The sequence below is a fragment of the Colletes gigas genome, unplaced genomic scaffold (assembly GCF_013123115.1).
Source record: "Colletes gigas isolate AHSC1104 unplaced genomic scaffold, ASM1312311v1 Colletes_gigas_Sc00001, whole genome shotgun sequence".
Classification (NCBI taxonomy): Eukaryota; Metazoa; Arthropoda; class Insecta; order Hymenoptera; family Colletidae; genus Colletes; species Colletes gigas.
Window position 1 is genome coordinate 10454881 of NW_025106630.1, and position 23091 is coordinate 10477971.

At 42.5% G+C, this 23091-nt stretch overlaps 4 protein-coding genes across 15 annotated transcripts in view; 2 read left to right on the top strand and 2 right to left on the bottom strand.

Annotated features, from left to right (window-relative positions):
- LOC122395119 (embryonic polarity protein dorsal-like) lies at window positions 1-10740 on the bottom strand. 5 transcript variants are annotated; one of them, XM_043392512.1, is made up of 12 exons: window positions 8037-8463; window positions 7245-7331; window positions 6942-7165; window positions 6627-6870; window positions 6402-6545; window positions 6000-6190; window positions 5784-5922; window positions 3466-3558; window positions 1730-1898; window positions 1400-1653; window positions 1162-1325; window positions 1-1079 (listed from the first exon to the last, which is right to left on the bottom strand). In XM_043392512.1, exons 2-12 carry the CDS (start codon window positions 7315-7317, stop codon window positions 927-929), a joined length of 1848 nt encoding a protein of 615 aa, XP_043248447.1. In that variant the 5' UTR covers window positions 7318-7331; window positions 8037-8463; the 3' UTR covers window positions 1-926. The 5 variants fall into 5 exon arrangements, with proteins under 5 accessions (XP_043248447.1, XP_043248439.1, XP_043248430.1 ...); XM_043392504.1 differs by having other exon boundaries at window positions 2-1079; window positions 1162-1328; window positions 8037-8455; XM_043392495.1 differs by lacking the exons at window positions 1-1079; window positions 1162-1325; window positions 1400-1653; window positions 1730-1898 and adding an exon at window positions 10411-10740 and having other exon boundaries at window positions 1921-5922; window positions 8037-8150.
- On the top strand, window positions 10131-16078 carry LOC122395150 (rootletin). Its single transcript, XM_043392524.1, has 7 exons — window positions 10131-10624; window positions 10735-11140; window positions 12197-12388; window positions 13308-13450; window positions 14257-14421; window positions 14500-14657; window positions 15014-16078. Exons 1-6 carry the CDS (start codon window positions 10239-10241, stop codon window positions 14654-14656), a joined length of 1449 nt encoding a protein of 482 aa, XP_043248459.1. The 5' UTR covers window positions 10131-10238; the 3' UTR covers window position 14657; window positions 15014-16078.
- Window positions 15444-23091, bottom strand: part of LOC122395067 (apoptosis-resistant E3 ubiquitin protein ligase 1) — a 26291-nt gene continuing 18643 nt past the window's right edge. For 5 of the 8 annotated variants that reach the window (XM_043392376.1, XM_043392420.1, XM_043392411.1 and 2 more), the window contains 15 exons: window positions 21155-21311; window positions 20463-20668; window positions 20123-20322; window positions 19707-19944; window positions 19475-19644; window positions 19213-19393; window positions 18829-19040; window positions 18502-18768; window positions 18347-18422; window positions 17961-18250; window positions 17683-17811; window positions 17435-17623; window positions 17091-17353; window positions 16946-17022; window positions 15444-16401 (listed from right to left, as the gene is read on the bottom strand). In XM_043392376.1, coding sequence (XP_043248311.1) covers window positions 16241-16401; window positions 16946-17022; window positions 17091-17353; window positions 17435-17623; window positions 17683-17811; window positions 17961-18250; window positions 18347-18422; window positions 18502-18768; window positions 18829-19040; window positions 19213-19393; window positions 19475-19644; window positions 19707-19944; window positions 20123-20322; window positions 20463-20668; window positions 21155-21311 — 2816 coding nt within the window. In that variant the 3' untranslated portion in view covers window positions 15444-16240. Of the gene's footprint in view, window positions 17023-17090; window positions 17354-17434; window positions 17624-17682; window positions 17812-17960; window positions 18251-18346; window positions 18423-18501; window positions 18769-18828; window positions 19041-19212; window positions 19394-19474; window positions 19645-19706; window positions 19945-20122; window positions 20323-20462; window positions 20669-21154; window positions 21312-23091 lie in introns of all 8 variants that reach the window. The other 3 variants (XM_043392429.1, XM_043392436.1, XM_043392385.1) reach the window with 2 other exon arrangements.
- LOC122395158 (leucine-rich repeat-containing protein 26-like) lies at window positions 21685-23058 on the top strand. Its single transcript, XM_043392536.1, has 3 exons — window positions 21685-21816; window positions 21983-22461; window positions 22643-23058. The coding sequence occupies exons 1-3, from the start codon at window positions 21726-21728 to the stop codon at window positions 22988-22990; spliced, it is 918 nt and encodes a 305-aa protein (XP_043248471.1). The 5' UTR covers window positions 21685-21725; the 3' UTR covers window positions 22991-23058.

Sequence of the window (23091 nt, forward strand, 5' to 3'; positions counted from 1 at the left end):
GTAAATGTATGTATCTACGTATAGTTTTATTTGTATCAGATATTTTGTTTATAAAATATCCTGTAATTATAGTGATTTTAAGGTGATGTTTGGTAACTGACACTGGGATTATTACAATCGCGAGTATTTGTGTACATAAGAATCTACGATGGAAAAAATATAAAGTACAGATGTAACATTTCAACGTTTCTTTTTCCACGTAATCGTAAAATTACATACACATATCGGTCCTAAGTTCCGGGACAGAAATTTGTTTAATGATGAATCAACGTACCTGGACGGAACACACGAAGTTTTCGAGAGTAGAGCATTACTTGTGCTTAGAAATAACTCCTAATATAAAAACTATATTTACAAACAAATTTGTAGCAAATATAAATGTGTAAAAAATAAAAGACAAACATTTGTATATGCGTACAAGACGTGTAAGAAAGAAAAAATGTTTGTTCAGGGGTGTGTCTTACTTAAATACGAATTATTTGTACGAATACTGCATGCAGATTGTCTTCTACAATACATAATGTATTTTATTCACTATGAGTTTTATTTCATATAATTACGGTCCTTTTGTCGAGACACTGCATGCATGTCGGAGCGTGTAGATTTCGGTACACTTTGATCACAGTCACAGCACTTTATATATTAGTAAATATTTTAATCCGTTATGTTAAAAAAAAAAAAGAAATTATACAAAAGTATTCACAACGTTTAAAACAAATGACCAACTCGAGATAAAGTTCGTAAGGCTACGCCGGAGGTAACCGCTAATCTTCACAACGATGTACGATAGGCGATGAAATTTTATCACAACCAATGTTAATTACTCTTGCAGTATATTACTTACAAAACATTCCCGTTCAGCGGATCCCGTTTTATACAACGTATCGATTCACCATGTTATTAATACCAATAAAATTTACAACTCTTTAATCGTCAATTTGCCGTCTCGGTTTATACATGCTATTTAAAGTGCACAGCTCTTGGATGGTGCTGTTAGTAATTCGCGTAAAACTGTCCGTCATGTTACTGCTTTCTTCGGCATTGCTCACCTCTGTGTTTGCTCCTTTACTAGTCCCAGGCTAAATTTAATAAGGGTTTATTTTCACGATCGTTGTATATTGTTGAAACGATTAAGCATAAATTTGTTAACGTTGCCCGTACCTTGTTAGTATCTGAAATAGACAATCCGCTGGATAAGTTCTCAGAGAGAGCAGTACCAAAAGCGGCGAGTTCCGCCGAATCGAGTTGATTCAGGCTCGAGTCAAAGCTATACTGTTGACTGTCCATATCTAAAACGCTCGTGGCATCTGTTGCTTCTATTCCACCTGCTGAATACATCAGAACACGTGAATTTCAAAATGGTGGTAAGACGCTACACCCCATAAACTGCTTATATTACCAGTGTTGCTTAACGTTTGCAATCCATCTTGATAATTGGATATCACATTGTTTAATATTAATTGTTCTTGCGATTGTGCGTGTAACGTATTGTGTACATATAAATATTGTTGTGGAATTTGAGTTCCTGTTGACGGCGGTTGCATCAGATGGCTGTTTGTCGGTTGATACTGAGGTGACAATTGTGGATGAACAAGAGGCGCGTTGTATCTGTATTCCAATGGCGATGGTGTGCGACCAGGAGACACCTGAGGCCTGTACACATATATGCATTTGTGTAAATTATTTTTCTGCACGGTACTTTCAAGTTGTAAGAAAAGATCTGAATTGCCTCAGAGTCTGCATCGTAGACTGGGACTGTGGAGAGGTTGTTCCTATGGGGTACAATGGATAAGACCCCCCACTGGCGACCGCGCCCCCATACGGAGTTATCCTCTCCATCGGTTCCGGTTTGATAATGTTAAAATCGTATTGAATCGGTTGATTCAACATGGCAGCGTCTATAATCCGATAAAACAAATAAATAGTCTCATCGACAAGCTCGACATCTTGTTCAGTCTTGGACATTGTTTCTTTACAATGTGACAACGATATTCTATAAAACAATGTTAGGTTTCCATGCACGCTACATTAGAAAGGAACAACGTACAAAGATTACACAGAGAAACAAATATTAGCCAACAAATGCAACGTGTCAAAGCAACAGAGAATTAGTTATGAAGATGATGCATGCAATTTTATATATTTTCACTCCAAAGGTCACTCGAAAAGAAAAAAAAAAATCGTACTTCGTATTGTAATAAAAAATACAGTCAACATGATTAGAAAAAATCAGCAAACTAAACTAATGTTGTCATGTCGTACCTGCGAGTCTCATTATACATTATTCTTTCAATCTGAAATTGATTGGGAGCGGAATAAAAAAACACGATATTTTAATCATCAAGTAATTGTACATGTATATAGATAGATATATTATGCATATGTAAGTCATACAATATATAGATATAGCTTTTCCTCTTTAAAAGAATTAGCTTATAAAAATTTGTATTACCCATACAAATATTGCACATTGTTTCCGTTCCTGTAGTAGTATATTGCTGAGTTTTTAAATACAACACTGTCGTAACGAGAGCAGAGTACTTGTATACTATTAAAACTTACGCTATACAGCCATATTTTTTATAGTACGCTGAATTTATCGTGTCAATCGATATAAAAATATCATCGATTCTACGTAATTACCGATAATAATTACAAAAATACAGTTTTCTTTTTAAAATGTACAAGGCCACTGCTCTCCAAACATTCAAGTACAAATTTCAAATGTTTATACAAAATACGTTCTTAAAAAAGTATAAAATAAGATTCCTCGTCAGTGTGTGAAAATATATATGTATATAGTATTTCTTAATATAATGAGAAATTCTAATCCGTGAAAAAGATATCTTCCTTTGCACAGTGGGAATCCCCAAACGATTGTTCCGTGTCGTTTGTACAGACAATTAGGCACTGTTCGATGCGATTCAACGCACGAGATATTCAGCAATATATGTAGAGAGCATTAAAACTGAGCAATTCCCAATGCGTGAAGGAGATTGGATTAATTCTGTGGTTAGTACATGATGTAATTTAAGAACGCTGAAACATTGATATTTTGACAAATGTAAACTTGCGTTTCATAAAAATACCGTAAACATTTTCCAAATGTACAAGATATATTCCAAACCTCCGGAACTTACAACAAATTCTCTATATCCGTTAGAACAATCATTACAACAAATGGAGCGTAACAGGCTCCTATTAAAAAATGCACAAAATGGTAGTCGTTGCCGGCATCGCCGAGACAGCTTTGCTATTCACTCTTCTTTTTGTATAAAGTATGTAGCAAAACGTCAACATGAAAATTAGTTATGGTAGAGAAAAGTAGAGTCAGCAATTCGACATAATGTAGCACAATGGAGTTTTTGATCAATTTATATAGTGCAACGATGGCCATTGACGCCATTGAAACCCCATCCCCGGCAAAGCTGTAGAGTTGAGGACAATTTCAGAAAAAATACTCACGCTTTTCAGCTTCTGCCTGTACATGCCTCAATACTAGCGTATTTGGACTGTTATTAAACTTTTGTCGCTTTCGCCTTAACGAATCAGGATCATCTATAAATGATTGCACATTAAACCATGCGATTTATAAATGTTACGTTAGTTGTTCTGAAGACAAAATGGCTTCACAGATCTTGAGAATCTCGTTCTCACTGTTTAAATATCGTGCCCGCGCAAATGACACCTTTGGCTTAAAATACCTATTCGTTACAAACAAATAAAACGATCTCTCTTCCAACTATAAATTAAATGCCTAATCTAGGACTAGAAAACGTAGTGATGCGTATAAACTTGAGACACCATACAAACTTAACAACATGTTATAAATAGTAAAAAGCAATATATGTATAAGAAGATAAGTGTAAACACTGTAAAATTTGACTAGAAGGGACACTAACTCCTTCGATAATAAACAACAAGTTTCGGCTGAGTTTGTGTCATCAGCGATCGTTTATGATGCGTATGAAAGACTATGGAAAAAGAATAACAATTTGTACCTCGACTAGAATAGTGTTAGTTTTGATCAAGGTGGCGCGACGATACCTTGTCATTTATATGGCAAGTATGATGTGTTCTCAAAGTTTCTTATCAACAATTTTTAATACATAACACAAATACACCGCGGAGTAGCGTGTGTACAAAAACTGCGAGAATTCGAGTTGCAGAAAATCGCAAACACCAAAGTAACAGATTCGATGGATCACAAAATATTTACCACCTTTAAAATATGTCAACATGCCATTACGATATTGGTTTAAAAAATGAAAGATGGCACTTTAAAGTGGAAGTACTCTATCAAACGTTCTAAATACGAAAAGCAAATTATGTTTCCTTCTTTTCTGAGAATATCTTTCCGCCTTCTACGGGGCTATAGTAGAAAGACATTTCGTCAAATTCGGATGCCGTTGCATGTGGCGCCATTGCAGTGTACAGTGCATAATGTTCAGCCTCTGTTAACTCCATTCCGTAAGGTGGTGTCTCGTCACCTTCTAATCTAAGGGACTTAACGCTAGTGGTACTTGTAGCGCTAGTCCTTGGATTTTGCAACAACGATGCATCCGGCATATTGTTCCTGGTTAAATATGAAATATTTCCTGGTGTGTTCAGCAAAGTGTTGCTGTCTTTGGACGCGTTCGAGATAGAGTCTTTGTCTTTCTTTATTTTCTTAGCGAATAATTTCGAAAATAGTCCTTGCTTCGAGCTCTTGGGCAGTGTACCGGGTAAGGAAGGTAAATTTTTGTTTGGTGCTTCGATAAACGACTCGGGTGATGTCTGGGAGGATATGGGACGAGGTAGAAGAGGCATGGAAGGCATTTTTCGGATACGTTTAGGAGGCAATGGCGGCAATCTCTCCTCCGTTTCTTGCGTTCCATCTCTCTTGGTAGTTACCGGTGGCGAAGGACAAGAACGATGCAGATCTATTTTCGGTATAGACACATCTTCGTATTTTCTCTCGATCGGTACGTCTATAAACTCTACAGGATTTTTCATAGCCATTTGCAGACTAGTGTAAGTCTGATTATCGCAAACGTCGATATCCATTGGCTGATCGGTCGGACTCTGCTCAAAGGTCGCCTGCACTAACTTTGCGTGTGTATCGGCATAAATCTGATCCAGTTCGGCTACTTGGGTCAACAATTCATTGAACGACTTATTGCAATCCTCCGTCTCGGTTTTAAAGTCTGCCTCGTTGTTTTTCTCTTTGAGACACAACTGACCTTTTTGTACCCATTTACCTACTTCGGAGTAATCGAACCAGTCGGACTTATTTTTAGGAAGTTGCGAGTTTTTTAATACGTTTGCATTAATAGCGACAGTATCGGATTTAGCGTGAGTTAAAGTTCCTGAATTAATGCTGACTGTTTCTTTGTCTACAGGGTTACCGTCGACTTTGTATATTCTATTCATTTGTTCGTCTTCCGTGCATTTTCCCGTATGGATCGGTACTTCGTTATTCTCGTAATCTATTATAGTGTTCTTTAAGTGATCTGCACTTTGCGCGGTATTTCGATTGATTTCGGTACTCCCGTTGCACGAGTCTAATGTATTTCTCACGTTGTATAAGTCATTTAAAGCGCGCAATGCGGAAATTTTATTGTTAGACTGTTTTATATCAAAATTATTATTATTGTTGTTGTTAAACTCATCGATATTACGTGGAAATTTTGGTGCAATGTTCGATAGCAATGCCGATTCGGTGGCTAAAATTTTACCGAACGTGCTGTAATCTGTTTTTTTCCTGGCAAATGCTCTCCGCAATGACCAGAAAGCAGGCCTACCTGCGCCAAGTGGTAACATCTCAAACGGTAGCGGTTCGCTCGCTACGCCATCCGATGGTCTTCTAAGCTGAATGAAGACTTGTACCGGCTGCTCTACTTGTTGAATACGGTAGGTAGGTGTTCTGAACGCGATTGCTGTCTATTAACACAAATTGATCCTACGTTCAGCGTATCGTTACGATACAAATCATTTTACAATGCAAACACGATACATACTTGTTTATGTACATGAGTAGGCTGAAAATCACCAAATCCCTCCCAAATCACTTGGCCGTCCTTCTCCTCGAAAAATCGTACTTGTATATCTTCCTTCGCAACTTTCTCGCACAATAAAATCATTTCCATACCACCAGCGACCGAGGCGCTGCAGTGACTGAGCTTGCATATCACAAGATCCGACATTGCCTCTGAAATATTTCATATACAGACAGATAATTGAACAAAAGTTGCATACGGATAATCGTTAACCCCTTCCCGTACTTTAACGAGTCCGACTCGTGACAAAGATTTGGGCCCAAACGGAAACAAATCACAGCAAAGCAGTTTAGTTGACGCCTGCCGTTTGGGCCCGGATTTCGTCGAGCTAAATGGTACGGGAAGGGGTTAAAGGAACCTTACTTTTATCAAATATAGGATCGGACACGACTGGCGGTAGCGGTACATTGAATTTTGCTTTCTGCGATCCTTGTAGAAAAACTTGAAAACATAATCTCACTGCATTTAAATCAATGCTAGTGGGCTGTCTCTTATGTTCGAAGCCAGCTGTTGAAGAATCATATACAGTTGCTTGTTATACTGTCTCTCTTTGTTAAATATATCACATATACCATATTTTCAACCTACTTCGAAAAGGATCTACACGAATTTCTTCTCGTATTCTAAGTGCCTCCTCAATGTCCTTTTTCTTCACACATTGGATACCAAGATTGGCAAACGTGACTGTCATATTTTCTGATGAAACTTCTACTGTACAAACACCACGTTTACAAGCTTCCTTCCCAACAAGGTTGTGAGGATGAGGTCTGTGCGGTTGATCTTTTGTCACGCACGACACTACAACTACAGCACGGCCTTTGTACCCCACTATCTACACCGAACAGTACTTGGTTTTATACACAATCAATCTTTCAGAGATATTTTTATTCTTTCTGTACTCACTCTTATGCTAGGAAATGTTTTGTTTTCCGGTGTACTATTTACACCAGGTATACTACCAGCAGATCTGCCTTCACACTCATAGCGAAAACGTAAAGCTTTGCTAGCTGGCTGTTCGATTATTTCAACGTATGGCAATAGCCTGTCGGTATTCATCTCCACTGGCTGTTGATCCTCCCTTCCACTAGACTCCACAAATCCAGGATCGGTAGTTTGGATGACTTCAACTGTTCAATGAAATTGTTAAAAGAAAAATTCAAAAAATGCAACAAACACGAGACCACAAACAAACCTATCAATACTTACTGACATCGCTTATATTTATATTTCCATCGCTCAAACCATGGAATTGCTCCATGCCTATTAGTGGTTTGTACATTGAACAGTAGCCATCTGGAAAATAATTTTTCTTGTATTTTCTCGAAACGAATCGAAGAGGTTCGTTCTATTTATTAATACGCATCGCGAACACTTATCGAAGCAGGAAAACCGAGAACACTCGCTTCACAGAAATCCCATCTCGCAGCATCGCGCCAGAAAAAAGTTTCGCGCGCGTTTTATTAAAACGAACAAAGATACAAAACGGTAGCGATAGATACCTAGAAGAAGACGAGACGATCGCGCGAAGAGGAATCAGTTTCTCGATCGATTCATTCGGTGCGAATGAAAACTGTGCATTCAAGACTGTGTATCAAACATATTCGTGGAAAATGTGTTTATGTCGCAATACGGGGCGACGATTAACGCAAACCGAGTTAGGCGTAATTTCCTTTTATTAGCACCAGCGCGAGAGGATCGAGCGTGGAAGTTGAACGAGCATCGACGGAAGTTACCCGTGTCGTGAACTCTTAGCGAAACGACAGCTGTTCACAGGTATACTTCCAGAGGCACTGCAACACAAGTGTCCCAAGGGAAGAGAAACGACGAGATAGAAAGAGAGAGAGAGAGAGAGAGAGAGAGAGAGAGAGAGAAAGAGAGAGCAGAGGACGAGGAGGCATGCTACGCTGATCCAATCATTATTTTGGGAGAGCCTAGGTCTGTACAAGCCGTGCAGCTATAATTAAACTATCGTAGGACAATGTGACGAGAAAGACTTGCCTGCAGCACGATCGACATAGTAAGTCACTTTCTTCGGACTCGAAAGAAAAACACGGCGATTGTTTTTTTTTTTTTCTTGTCGAGCGGGGATCGCTGAATTTCCGCGATGTCTTGCTAAAACGAACAGAAAACACGTAAAAATATATCGAGTCAACGATTCAAATGTGTTTGATCGCGTAGGCGATCGCCGCTGCGCACCACACGACTCGCACGCGACACAAAAGCGTGCACGACCGTGACTAGAAACGAGACTTAACGCGACACAACATTTCGCCCGGACTTTGCATCGGTACTGGCATGCTCTTTCGTCGCTTCCGACGATGTAGGAGCAAAACGATATACATATGCTCCGTGGATACGCGCGAGTACGCGCACAACTCGACGCGAATCTACGGTTCTCACGGCCAAACGGTTTTGAACAAGCGAACCGTGCAGCACATAATACGTGCATACACGGTTTTTTTCGGTATATTTCTAGAAAGTCGAATCTTCCGCAGAATTTTATAAATACCGCGTCCTCCCGTTCTTATTATCTCCCTAATTTTGCAAGCAACCGAGGCGACGAACAAAATCGAACACGCAGAGATTTATTTGCCACGTTCGCTCGGATAAGTTTTTGTTCGTACAACGCGAGATACGATATATAGATAGTCTATAATTTAAATTTTAAATTATATTCAACCATTAACCAATAACAAGTTCTTTATCTTTTATTTCTTATTTGATATTCCGATCTAGATAAGAATTTTGCCCAATGTGTCGGGCTATCGAAGTCTGGGTCGAGGTCCATTGGGCGTTCGGCTCGATGGACCAGGAAACTTTCAATTTTAACTTGCTCGCGTTACACGTGTATTAAATTTCTTTATTCGAGTATTTTCACGGCCCATCGTTGGTTCAGTATCCTCTGACAAGGACGTGCTAAATATTTTAATATTTGTCTAAGGTTCGTTGAATTTACTTGTGTATAGATTAAAATTCAGGGACGTATTGAAGTTCCTCGGTACCTAGGTACTTTGGCGCGCGATGACTCATACCGACACGTCACATGATTCTGTTTTATCATGCGAAATCATAGGGGATTAGGTAATCGTAGATTTGCTCGTGAATATAGAAAACACTTCGATTCGTGTGTAATAAAACATTATGAGGAATTATAAATGTCCATAGAGTTTGCAGAATTTCTATCAAATCGAAGGCTACGGTTTCTCGGTAAACTTGGATCGTTCCCTTTGGAAATATTTCAGTCTGTCGTTGATAGAATTGCATTTCTGCGCGAGTTTAAGTTTATCCAACGTTCCGCGGCGTGAATCGAGTCAACTGTTAACAGTTTAAGGTACACTCAAAGTCAGATCTATACGTTATATAAGTTCTAATCGTTTTCCGTGTCGTAGGTGTATTTGATATATACGATTCCAGGAAACGGTATGTTCGGGGCACGTAGTCGCGCGACAGTTCGCATGCCTTGTTAGAAATAATTGAACTTATCGAACGGGCATCGCAAGGTTGTTGATGAGAAACGTACACAGGCACACGAAAATGTTCGAACGATAACACATTCACAGCGACGAGCATAACCGGACATACGTTATGGCATATGAACAAATATTAACACTGATTTCGATGTACAATGTTCTATTACAAATTTATTGATAATATGAACCAATATTCCTATAAATTAATTCTGCATTCCCATCTACTGGAAGAAAAAACCTAACCCCCTTCAACTTATGGCGGGATTAGTTAATTAGGGGGGATAATCCGAATGCTTGAAAAAATAAACCAACGAAGTGGAATGAAACATTTTCACACGCGTTATCGTTCTCGAGAATCTCAGTTTTGTGGTTAGGATGAAATTAAACGCGGGATTTCATGAGGATAAATTACCTGACATTTTCCATAGATGGCGTATCGAACCATAACAATGATCATGGATAAATTGGTACGAAGGATTGCAATTTAGTCTTTGCTTTTTTCTAATGTATACGTTCCTCTGAATGCAATAAATAAATCTAAAGATTCGAATATGAACCCGATGGAAACTCGAGAGAAGATCGTTTCCGTCGTCGCGTATCATTTCCGAACGGAAAGCGACGAAAGGCGAGTGGCGATGCACTTTTGTCGCGCTACGGGGCAGCCAGTTTCGTCTCCATGACGAGGACAAACAAACCGTGCATTGCTTTTGTAAAGACCATTTAATCGAGAATGCCGCAAGCGATGCCAGAAACTGCGATCACGCCGAAAAGTCCATGCTCCCGGGGCGCATCGACCAGCTACAGGGAGGACCGTTGCCGCTTTTTTGTGGAAAAGAGGCTGCCACGATGCGTACGACATAAATTTCACACGTACTCCCAGCTTCCCGTAAGATGTCAGAGACCTAGCCCGTATTACCGTCCGCCGAGGACCTCCTTCCGACTGGCCGGCCTCGGGACGATCAATTGCACGTCCTCGATAAACACGGCGAAAAGCTGCCCGGAAAATGCCACGTGCGGTTCGATGTTTCGCGTGATCGGTACGCCCCCCTGCAAAAAGAGCTTATCCTTGATCGATCTCTCGCAGTCGGTAATGGAGGCAGAGAATGCTGACCTTAGGTAAAATCGCCAACGTCATCGGATACGCGAATCTACGATAAACGCCGAGATTCTCGTTCGTCCTTTTCGAGACAGTTAAACGTGTAATTTTGTCGTGGTCGTTGTCACAGGTCGGACAGTAGTTCAACGTTGGAGAGGCTGGAGGAGGGGCACAAGATTTACGCGGGAAACGACAGTGGTATAGGATCGGGTATAAAAACCTGGATGGACGGTTTCGCGTCGTCGGAGTCCGAGGAGGGGGGCTCGCAGCTCTTCAAAAACCCAAGAAAAGCGGCGAGCTTGGTGTTCCACGTGCTCGTGCTGAACGCCTGGAGGCGCAGACGCAGCGAGGTGCTCTATCTTCGCGATACGATCGACGATCTGGACCAGGAAATCAAACACCTGCATCTGCAGATATTCGTGCTGCGTCGGTTGATCGACACGGAGAACAATCGTGTCGGTAAACTGACACACGAGGTTCAATACGTTAGGGAGCAACATGACGAAACAACGAAAGAAAAGAACACGTTGAAGACGGTAAATTTTGCAATATGGCGCGTAACTAGCTTTTGAGACGCCATTGAAAAAGTCGTTTCGGTAAAGAATTTTTTTCTCGAAACTGCGTATGATATCGAGGGTATGTGTGTTGACAAAAAATGATTGTAATCGACCCCCGCAACCGAAAATAATTTTTTCAAAACGATTTGAAAGTTTTTAATTTAATTTTTTAATAGCTTTTTAAAGAAGCCTCAATCAAGAAATTGATATTCTTGATTTTCGTCTTATTTTGGCCTCTAGAGTCTCCCATTATAATTTTTTAGTTCGTTAGTACTTCTCAGGAGCTTCTTTATTTGTTATTGGTCTGATTTTCGTTCGTGTATTCGTAATTACAAGTCATTGTACATTTACAATGTTGCCAAAAACAACAGGTCCCCTGTTGCTCGTGTTACGAAACGGTAGTGCGACGGACAGACGACGAGTGTCAGTTATACGTGCCTATAGCGTCTTCTGGCCGGTGAACGCGAGAGTTCAATGACGTGTATCTATCTGGGGGGATGACGCTAGCGTAAGAGCTCGCGACACATGTTTTGGGGCCATACGATAACTCGGTAGCCGAAAGAATGGAATTTTTGGAGTTCCTCGGATCATCGAGCCAGGGGCCTCCAATAATTTTGGCACCATTCCGTGGTATTTCTCCCGCGCAGAAAGCAATCGTTCAGCGAAATTCTAACCTTTTTATCATTTTTTGTATCGTTTTAATTCCTTTCGTTAACGCGACGGTTTTGCAATTTTCGTCAGAACGCGACACGAATTTTCCCAAGGCGGACTGAACTTTCGCCGATCGCTCGATATATGAAAGTGCGTCGTACCGAGCCATTAATTAGCGTGTGCGCGGTACACGCACGCGCGGAGCTGGCACTGGTCCAGTGGCTAATTGTGAAACGAAAGAAGAAACTGTATCGTATCGCCGGCAACCGTTGGCGCATCGGAATAGAGAAAACTGGCGGATCTTGTTCTAGATAATTTCGTGCGTTTACGGAACCGCGCTACGCGGTATATATTCTCACGAATTGGATTACCGTTCGGTTGCAGGAAAAGGAGAAAATGGCGGAGGAGATGACGCGTCTGAGCGCTGTCTCGGAAGAGAGGCTGGTCGCGGCGGAGAACGTGCGAAACGAGCTGCTAACCGCGCAAAATCAGATCCGTGGGTTCGACGAGCAGATCACTAGGGACCGGGAGAAGCTGTTGAAGCTACGAGAGGACAAAAGATTGCTTCTGGAAAAGGCTAGGATTCGTTCTCTTTGTACACGATTCAAAGATTTTGCAAATTTTGGTACCGGGTCGCCCCTTTATTTTTTTCGCTGTTGCCTTTGCTGAGTTTGCTCAAAAACCGTTTAAGGATGAAAGTCCAGGCGCGTAGCTCGGGCAAATGCGATCGAACCAGGTGATAGTCATCGATGTTTGCGTCCACGGAGCGTAACTCGTGCCATTGCTCGCAAGTTTCCACTCCGTGACGATGCGAAAATTGATTACACAGAATGAGTCATTGTTGTGCTCGCCGGAGACGAGTCTGCAAAGAGGGTGAACCCTCGTAGCGAATTTCTATCGCCTTCTACGAAACAATGACTCACCCTATCGCCCTTCGAGTTCAGAGAAACGATGCTAATCCCTTGGATCGACCTGTTTCCCAATCCTCTAAATCAATCTTTGCAATATTTAACTTTGAGTTCTCATCTGGTAATTCCTAATTGCAACGAAATGATTTTGTAATTATAATTCGTGGAGTAATGCAATTGTAACTTTGGGATCGAAGTTTTGGCGAATAACTATAGACCAAGGATACGAATCGGAAATTAATGCACTTGCTGCTCGTGCTAGGTAGGTCAACGCACCGAAGGTTGCAGTGCAAAGTTGAGTCACGCCTTTTCTGCTTCATCGGTGACTCAATAACGTGTAATACTCCTTCCGTACCGAGAAACGGGGATCGATACCGCTCGACCTATTAACTCTCGACCGTCGTGGAATAGTCACGAAAATTGTTATAACGTTATCGCGAAAGGTTCACGCTATAGAACTATTCGTGACATGGATCTTGATAGACCAATGAAGTATCGATCGTTCGCTTTCTCGTGGCTCGTGTTTGAATAATTATTGCGCTCGCGATACTCGGTGGAGAAGTTTGAAATGTTAATGGTACGCTCAGGTGACGATCTGCGAGACGTTGGTCACGGAACAAGAGGCTAGAGCAGAGAAGGCGAACTCGGCCATAGAAGAGTTGCAATTGAGATTAGCTAAACAGATCGCCCTCAACGAGTCCTCGCAGCAACAGATTCAACGATACATCAAGTAATATTACCATAGACGAGGTACACGAGCAGACCTTACACCTTATGGACAATCGTGGACCAATCTGACTGCCTTATCGACCTGAAATTAAAAAATAAAAATTACATTTTTAAACGCGAAAAAAAAATTTTTCAAATCGTTCTGAAAAAAATATTTTCGGTCGCAGGGGTCAATTACAATTATTTTAGGTGAATAGACATACCTCCGAAATCCTACACACTTTCGAGAAAAAAATTCGAGAAGTTGGGAAATTTTTCGATAAATTTAAAAAATTTCAAATCATTTTGGAAAAATTATTTTCGGGTACGGGGGTCAATTGCAATCATTTTTGGTGAATAGACATACCCCCAAAATCTTAACCATTTTCGAGAAAAAAATTCGAGAATGTGTGAAATTTTTCGGAGGAAAAAAAAATTTTCAAATCGTTCTGAAAAAATTATTTTCGGTCGCAGGGGTCAATTACAATCATTTTTGGTGAATATATATACCCCCGAAATCCTACACACTTTCGAGAAAAAAATTCGAGAAGTTGGGAAATTTTTCGACTATTTAAAAATTTTCAAATCGTTCTGGAAAATATATTTTCGGTCGCAGGGGTCAATTTCAATCATTTTTGGTTAATAGACATACCCCCGTAATCCTAACCATTTTCAAGAAAAAAATTCATTACTGAAAATATAATGTGAGGCTAGAAATGTTTCCCTGAAGTTTTCCAATTGTCTACTCGTATACCTCGTCTGTGATATTAGGATCGTATCGATCATCGATTGGGCTATATGGGTCTTATGCAAACGTTGCGTTCGCAGGGAAGTGAAAACTAAGGAAGACGAGAAGTTAAAATTGGAAAAACGCTTGAAAATGAGCGAGGACACGGTAAAATCCTTAAACTTACGAGCAGTGGTCCTAGAGGCGCGACTGTCTGATCGCGAGACAGCTTTGTGTCGTATGGAGGAACTATGCAATTCGCAACAGTACGTTTATTTTGTAACAAAGTGGTTAATAGACGATATGGCGGCTCGTAAATAGTTATTTTGAGGCTATGATTTTAGAGTGGAAGTGAACGAGTTGAGGGAACGTCTGATACGGCAATCCGAAGATAGCAGGTGGTGTAGCAGAATGTTGCAAATTGCTGGCACCGTTGCCCGCGTACCGGGGGTTATTTTGCGTACTTTGTTGTCAACCACGAGTCCAGCATTGACTTCTTAAGGTAGTTGCAATAGTCTAACCCTTTAGCGACAGAGGGCGCTACGTTTATAGCGGTTTTTTCGATGAGAGTGATAGAATTTTGAATGGAACAAGATAATCCTGCGTACACTAAACGAATCAAAGTGCTGGGAACGTAGTTCGAGCTGAACACTAACGTTGTTAATAAATTTTAATAATTTCAACGCGTTGAGCAACTGTGTGCCTCTCCACGATGACTTGTAAAGTACTACTGAATACAAATGCCACTCGACTCGAACGAGCGAGTAACAAATATGGCGGCCGCGACAATCGCAAATTCTATCGTTCTCATTGGACATCCCCTATACACCGTTCTCATTACCTTTGCATGTTAATTAGGTGCAGCTGTTCGGGCAATACTGCACCACGTTTTAAAGTTTTCTTTGAAATGAAACTTTAATGTTGTTTGAGAAGTGGAACTTCGAGGTTGATGACAATGATCGTTCGGAACGGAAATGCTGGACGCGAGTCGAGGGAGGAAGAGTTGCATTGAGACTCGGAACGAGGAAGGTCGAGAAAAAACGGACAACAGTTTCGAAACATTCGCAAATTTGCCGGCATTTTGTATTTCTCAAATTATACTTTATTTTTGTTTATTTTTTTTTTTTTTATTTCATATACCTGTCACTACGCGAGACTTTGTACTAATTATATATAATATATTGAATCGAGAGGAACGGAGAAACTTGGGAATGATTGGAAACTGTGCAACATTTCCTTGCGGACGAAATAAATATCGATATCGTATGCCGTTTTTAATCTATATTTTACACTTTGTTTGTCCGTGTAACATGATAAAGTGACAAAAATAAGGTACCGTCAGCATTCCTAGGCGTTATATAATCCAATACGTTACAAAGCGAATAACAAATACATTTGCATAATCGATAAGTATATATGTACACACAATCGTGGTTAGTGCGTGTTTTACATAACGATTACGTATACGGATTTAACAAAAAAAAATGCTCACGGTATATTATTTTTTTCAAAACACGTTACAATAGACCGGTTAAATCCTAAGTAACCCACGTACGTGTGACACAAGTACGACGTGTCTGATCACATTTCTCTTTATTGTGTACTTAAGTACCAGATAAAATTATGATTTCTCGTTTCGTTTGGTAACAACATCGTCGTCGTCCCTGCGGCGTGACGCCTTTCGCAAAACACTTCGCCATTGCGGCACGGGCATCCCCTGGCTCGAAGATAATCAATTTTTTTTCAATGGAAGATTCGTTTGTTCGTTTATCACAAAATCGTTTCGTGCACGAGCGCGTTAAGTGTAGCATGTAATTCTCACTAGTCGACCTAAAGTATCATTTATTGCGTATTATCAATCGCGACCAACGTATTGCTCTTTAATTTTCGAGACTGAGAAAAACTCGCTGTCCCTATCAGAGATAAGAAAAGAAAAACGACGCGGTGTTTATTAATTCGAAGTATCATGAGGTTTCGTACTACGTATACGCACTAATCAACAAATCTCTCGGACGATATTACGTCTACGGAGAAGCCTAAAGCTATCGTCCTTCGTCTTTGGTTCATTATATATTGCACGAGTATTCATTTTTTCGTTTCTTTATCGGATAACTTGTAGCGAGAACCGAAGAATTGCGTAGCGTCGATATGAGAGAATGAGTTACGTCCTCGAGTATGCATGTTACTTTCCTTGCCTCGGTGTTCACCTTCGTAGCGCGACGATCGAAGAGTATATATTCCTTTATCTGCGTACGAATCAAAAGAATCTGAACACGGCTATTCCCGTCTACTTCAGCGACTACAAAAAGGGGAAACTAGCGCGTACTCGAAGTCCACCGTTCGCGCGTAAGAAAATTTACATTACTTTTTAAACTACAACGAACCTCGACGCGATAAATTGAGCAATTTAGATGTTCCGTGTGAAATTGCTCTTCCGTATCACTGTTTCGTATAAAACGTTATCGCGAGCCAGTAAAAATATCAATATACAGTTCGTTTACGTTCTCAAGGATCGTGGATTGTTCATTGATAGTCATTCGGCGGTAAACGTAAAAAAGGACAATTTTCAAAAATCCCGGCTGTTCGCGTATCAAAATGTGCGACAAGTGTCGTATTTGGTTTTTTTCTCTCTGATCCCGTGAAATGGGGAGAGGTCTCGAAACAAAACTACGTCGTCAAGACGAACGAAAATCGATAAATAAATAACTGGTTCAATACCATAACGGTTGAGGACTAGAAACGATTGGACGTTGAATCTTTCTTTTTAGATCATACCAAAACCCTCGGTACCTTCGCTGATCGCCAGCAATAATGCTCGTTCGAAGTGATCGTAACACTCGTAATCGGGCAAGCAGAGTTGATTGAAGCTGCAAAGAGTCAATGTAAACGTTAATCGTCGAAGACATCTTGCGTCTAGATCGATGCAGGGACGTACCAAGTGTGTGCTGTTGGCAAGTTAGCAAAAGTCGGTGCGGCTGTGATCTGAAATTTCGGGCTCAGCTGTTGAAATCCACCGGGCGGTAATTGCGAGCAGCCCGTGGTGAATTGCAGTAATCGGGCCATCTCCTCCTGCGTGAAGTTACTGACCGCGGTCCAGAACCAATCCAGAACTCGAAGAAACTCCGGCGAACTTCCGTTGGCTATGTGGTGCGCGCGTAAATCGGCCACGCTGTACTCGCCGGTACCGCACAACAGTAACTGCAACGAATAATTCCTATGCAAGCACATGGTCGAAGACATCAAATTGATAAATACAGTCACGATTCACAGTCTGCGTACCTCGAGTTCGTTCTCGTCGAATATTCCCAAAAGGTTGTCGGGAATGAGCTCGTTCAACCCGCGTAGAAAATGCTCCACCTCGTTTCTGATGGAACTGGCGAGCCTGTGTTGCGCTAGAGCGTCCAAATAACGTAACTTGGTGTCGTTGGTAACGCGAACCTTGCTACCGCCAGGAATTAATTCGGCTACCTGCAACGGAGAACACACGTAGTCGAGCAGATTCTCGGGATGAGAACATCGTAACGTACCTTTAATAATTGACCGTCTTTGTCGTACTCCTCCTCGACGAAATACAATTCCATTTCCTCCACGTCGTTCTCGAGAATGTACTTTATCTTACTCAGATACAAGTCCGGGTCGTCCTGTTCGAAGTACTGCTTGCGGTGAATAGAAATTCGAAACAGAAAATTACTACGGCGTTTTCTAAACTCTGTCTCGTGAAAGTTATTCGAAGTTCTATCCTTCGACCAAGTGGCTATTTTTAGTTCCTGTTTCTTAGTGATTCGCTCCATAGTAATTGTTTTACCTTGTAATGCACTCTGAGGCCTATGATCTGCGCGAGGAAGGATCTCGTGAACCTCGCGCGGACTAATTGTCGATAGAAACCGCCCAGCGCGGACTCGTAGAGGCATTTGCCCACGATGCGACCCGCGAACTCGTAATGCTTCAGCTTGAGATGCGTAGGCCGTCTGTTGTTGGGATGCACCAGTGCCTGCGGCGATTCACCGAAACAGGCGAACAATCCGTTTCCCGGATCGAACAACGAGGCGCAGATCAATTCGAACCATTCTCGTCGCACGCCGCCCCAATCGAGACCTGAAATCGCGAATCAAAGATGAACAAAAGAACACGAGAAAAGCTACGGTGTTCGCCTCCCCCGGATAAATTACCAAAAATGCGACGCTTTTGTACCTTGTTCGCCTTGGAAGGTGATCTCGAAGTTTCTGCACCAGTCGCTCACAGAGAATCCTTTGGTGGTTTTCATGGACTTAAAAAGAGAAGAAACATAATAGATATTGAGATAGATCGTCGCTGAAACTGGTTTGCTTAATTTTCTCGCGATTTACCGATTCCAACAGTTTGTCCCGTTGCACCTTCATCGAAAGCTTCTCGTGATAGTGCTTCTGATGATGCTTTCGCACCTCGTGATAAAAGAAATCCTGCTTATCCGCGAACGTTTCGCTACCGCCTATGTTCTTCAAAAGGAACAACGTAAACGTGGCGGCTATTATGTCTCGATAGAGGGAAATCAGTTCAACGGGCGGCTGACATCCATCGTCGATAGAAAAGGAGTCGTAACCGTTGTACTCGTTGTTCGAGCAATCGAAATGGAACTGTAAATTACACGATTCGAGTTATTGCACCGCGACGAACCTAAGGCCTCGCGGACTCACTTTGGTCGAGGGGCAGAGCCTGAAAGTAACGAGCCTCTTCGGTATAATTCTCAGCAAATACTCTTTGATCGTGAGCTGCTTCGGCGAAATGAAGCAGACTACTTTCTTCGGCTTCGAGAATTTCTCGCCCTGCATGCCCAACAATTTCGCCGCGTAACATATATCTGGGTCCTTCGTAGTGACGTTACTGTACACCATTCTCGCGACATCACCTGCGATCAACAGTTTGCAACGATCGTAAAAACATCCCATAAAAACGCTCAAGTCGAATAAAAATAAATCAAAACGTTTTTAGCCTTCACCAGGTGCGTTCTAACGCACAGATCAGACTAAAATCGTTCGAATTTACTCGAAGCAAACATTAGCAAGGGATTAGGTTCGTACTCTCGAGTACAATGATGTCGAAATCGCCGTTGTGCAGCTGCAGCCCAGTCAAGCTGACTGTCGCGTGATAGCAGCCACCTTTGGGGAAGCTGACTTTCAAACAAACCCTCTGACTAGGATAATCGTAGTCCAGCTGTATGCTACAGTTCGTGACAGCCGACATGTCCGACACGCTACCGATCTGCAATAAAGAAAAAGGGAGACGATCGTTGAGAAATTAGGGGCAGCAAGGTCCGATCGTTCGTTCGAGTCCCATCCTTGCCTGAGTAATATTCACTTCGTAGCCCTCCGTGGGCTTGTCCCCCGGCCAGAATACACACAGATTGTCATATTCGTCCCGTGGCTCTATCGTCATACTGTGGGGGATCCCGGCGGTGCACACCACCGTGGAACTCTGTCGCACGAAGACGGTCTTGTTCGGATCCGGAGGACCTGGTGGATCAAACAACGCTGTAGGATGCTCGACGATAGAGCTGTATATCGCGAACACGTACCGGGGAGGAAGTTCTTCAGAAACGGGCTGCCGTGAACGTGACACGAACCGATAAGCACGGCTATCCGATATTGTCCAGCATGGCGGACAGTAAACTTCACCACCGCGGTGTTCGCGGCCAAAGGATCAGTGCCACCAAGCTCTATCAGGGTGGCTATCCTTCGCGAACCTTCCGTCACCTCCACTATTAAGTTGTCCTTGTCGCAGATCGGATACGGCTGCCCGTTGCGTTGGTAAAACTGTCGGTGAATCGCTCTCGTGAAATCAACGTTGGGCAAAAGTTTCGAGAGACAGTACTGTGCATCTCAAGCACGGTCAACAGAAAGATCCTTTTTAGGATTTGAGAGTATTCTTGCAAGCAACAAGAGGGTAGTTTGTTCGTTCTCGCGGATAAATTTTGAGGGAAAGAAATAGTACCTTTACGGTGAACGTCATCGTTTCTCCCACGAGCTGCGGCTCGTCCCATTCAAAGTGAACTCGACAGTTGCTCGGTAGCAAATACTTTCCAGTCACGTACTGCAGAAGGGAATGTTTTGCCTCTGGTGCTAGAGCCGGCTGTGTCATAGCAGCCAGGGTCACTAACCCCGCCACCGACACAGAAACAACTAACATTCCACCTGACGGGGCATAGCATTAAACAGATATCACTTCTATAGCCCTACAGCGAACGCTGTTTCATTAATATGTTTTCTTTTTTCCCCCGGTTCTAACGAGTCGTTCAGACGAACGGCTTATGAATATTGGAAGTCGACGTTACCCCATGTCCAGGCGTCCTGGTGTTGACTGTTCTTTACAACGGCGCTCCACAAATCGGCCTTGAGGGTCTCTAAATCCTCCTTCGATGTGGGCAGCGTCTGTCTGGCCTGTATCCATCGCTGTAGATCCTTGCCAAGAGCCGCCCGTGCCGCATTATCCTCCACCCAGTACACGTCCTCCAGAGACATCACTTCCATCTGCATCAGTCTAACGAAACAAAAACAGATCTATCCCCCCGGTCTTTTCTCTGCCAGCTCTGGTCAATAAACACAAACGCTACGGACGTAACCGAGCTGTTTGCTCTGCCTATTGTTACCCAAAAAATGCACGTCCACCGCGATTTCCGGGTAAATAAGAATTCGACAGAAAAATGTAAGCGTTAAAAAAAGGTCTCGTCGATTTAACACGTTGACTGCCAAACGAAATCCCTAAAATTAAATTTTGCTTTTAGACAATTCCAAACTAGCGTACCAAGAATTTCTCATGGAATTTATTTTTTGTAGACTCGTTAACATTCAAGGTATCTACCTAGCTTTATTTTCTTCGACATCTCATCTTGAGATTTAATTGTTTTAACTCCTTGGTGAAAAGTCAATGTGTTAATTTAATATCAGCGACTGTTGGGTGGTGTTTTCATTGTTTACGTAATTGAGTAACGTTCGGTGAACGAAATTTTTGGGATAAATTGCTCACTTTTGGTAATAGCTGTGCAGGTCATGATCTATCAGCCACTGGCGCAAAACGAGCCTCTGTTGCAGCAAACGTGCGGCGCGTTGCAAACGTTCCTCGTCCTGCGGCGGCAGTTCCGGTAACGCCTCGACCTCGCCGCAGCTCGCGAGGGTTGAAATCCCTGCAAAATTTCAATGGTTTTTTGATTCTCTGCCCTCGTTCCCCACGCAATCACCGAACGCAACAACGAATCAACGAATCCATGCGAGGTAACGCCGATTGTCAGTGGCGCAATTAACAACTTTCGAACTACCTCGGGGAACAGAGTGCTTTGAAACATCGGATTTTCTATCGAAATAGAATTTTATGAGGAAGCAATTATTAGGGAAATTCCGTCGCGCCACCGAGACGAGCAATTATCGTTTCTTTTTTTTTTTTTTAATTAATTGGCTCATAGGAATCGAGCAGATAGCGACGCGTATCTGTGACAGAAAACGGGAAGCGTATTGCAGATAAATCCTGGTTCTTCGCGTCCGCTTTCGTCGCGTCGTCATTCGTGACGAACCGTCGAGAGCTGCCACACACGCCACTCAGAATGCGCTGCGCGTCGTTTTTTGGTCTGCTGTGTATTTCCAGGTACATCGGTGTCGTGCTCGCGATATGCACCGTGAGCAAACACGAGAAAGGTGAGGTGACATTTATTCGAGTTCGTTCGTGCGACCGGTGAGTCAAAGGAGAAAATGAAGTGTTCCATTCCAACTAATAATTTGACATTAGAGCCAGAAGACCCGTAGATTCCAATTACTTTGATATCGAGACTGATCCTAATTCAAACATTTAAAAAATGCACAGATCCCAGCGATCGTATACAATGCTCGAACGTCACCATGAACGAGGTGCTGAATCAAACGTCGACGGACGTGTCGGCGATAATGATCTTCAACTCGAATCTGCGATACATCTCCAAGGGAGCGTTCGCGAAGTACGCGAGAAGCTTGCAATCGTTGAACATTCACAAGTGTGAGATGCGTGACATAAACTCGGACGCGTTCGAGCAGCTGTCCAACTTGAGGAAGCTCAGCCTGCCCCTCGACAACATAACGGAAACGAAGGTGGAATGGTTCAAGGATCTGGTCTATCTGGAGCAACTGGATCTGTCCTTCAATCGGATCACCGTGCTCCAGCCAGCGATTTTTGCCAAACTGCCGCTCCTCAAGCGCCTCGACGTCAGAGAAAACCGTCTGACATGCTTGGAACCGACCGGGTTACCAGGAGGCATCGATAAGCTGTACTTCTTTGGGAATCCCCTGACTTTCAGGTGTCGTGGAAAGGTAAGAATCATCTAAAAATGATTGTTTTTTCTTAAATGGAATGCTACGTTGCTCGTTGGTCGATAATGGAGGTCTGGAGGTGGTTTTCCATCGAGTAAGAACGTTTCGACGTGTTCAAAGTATCGCGATCGAGTTATCGATCTCAGCGCGAGCCTGTTTAAGCCTATCGATTTGCCTACAGCTGACTCTGTGGATGCGGGATCACGGCGTGAGCTACAAGACCGAGCACAGCGAGAAGGAGATGTGGTTGGACAAGCTGCTTTGGCGCTGCGCCATGGACGACCCGGTCGTTGCCGAATCCGAGGTCCTGATGAAAGAATGCGTTATCCTGAATCTATTCAGCCAGCTACGAACGGGCCTGAGCACTGCGGTATCCTATCCACTGTCCGTGTCCGCGGAGTGCGCGAACATGAGGAATCTTTTAACGAGATGCATAGATAACGAGACACGGAAATACACGACGAACACCAATGGAAACATGATCAAACAACTCCTGCTATATTTGCGTAGCGCCAAGTCAGTTGTCTGAGAACCGAGTTTGTACATAATTTCTAATTTACCGGCTCGCGCTAAATTGTGTATGTTCCTACAAGATGTTGGGAGTTTCAAAATAAATATGTTTGAACGTTG

Bases quoted from the DNA above. Each gene is read 5' to 3' on its own strand.
- LOC122395119 (XM_043392495.1), bottom strand. From the start codon at position 7,317: ATGTACAAACCACTAATAGGCATGGAGCAATTCCATGGTTTGAGCGAT. The intron at 6,871-6,941 runs GTGAGTACAGAA...TGTTCGGTGTAG, and splicing joins AAACATTTCCTAGCATAAGA to ATAGTGGGGTACAAAGGCCG. The intron at 6,191-6,401 runs GTAAGGTTCCTT...GAAATATTTCAG, and splicing joins CGATCCTATATTTGATAAAA to AGGCAATGTCGGATCTTGTG.
- LOC122395150 (XM_043392524.1), top strand. From the start codon at position 10,239: ATGCCGCAAGCGATGCCAGAAACTGCGATCACGCCGAAAAGTCCATGC. The intron at 12,389-13,307 runs GCTAGGATTCGT...TGGTACGCTCAG, and splicing joins AAAGATTGCTTCTGGAAAAG to GTGACGATCTGCGAGACGTT. The intron at 13,451-14,256 runs GTAATATTACCA...TTGCGTTCGCAG, and splicing joins CAGATTCAACGATACATCAA to GGAAGTGAAAACTAAGGAAG.
- LOC122395158 (XM_043392536.1), top strand. From the start codon at position 21,726: ATGCGCTGCGCGTCGTTTTTTGGTCTGCTGTGTATTTCCAGGTACATC. The intron at 21,817-21,982 runs GTGAGGTGACAT...AAAAATGCACAG, and splicing joins CGTGAGCAAACACGAGAAAG to ATCCCAGCGATCGTATACAA. The intron at 22,462-22,642 runs GTAAGAATCATC...ATTTGCCTACAG, and splicing joins CTTTCAGGTGTCGTGGAAAG to CTGACTCTGTGGATGCGGGA.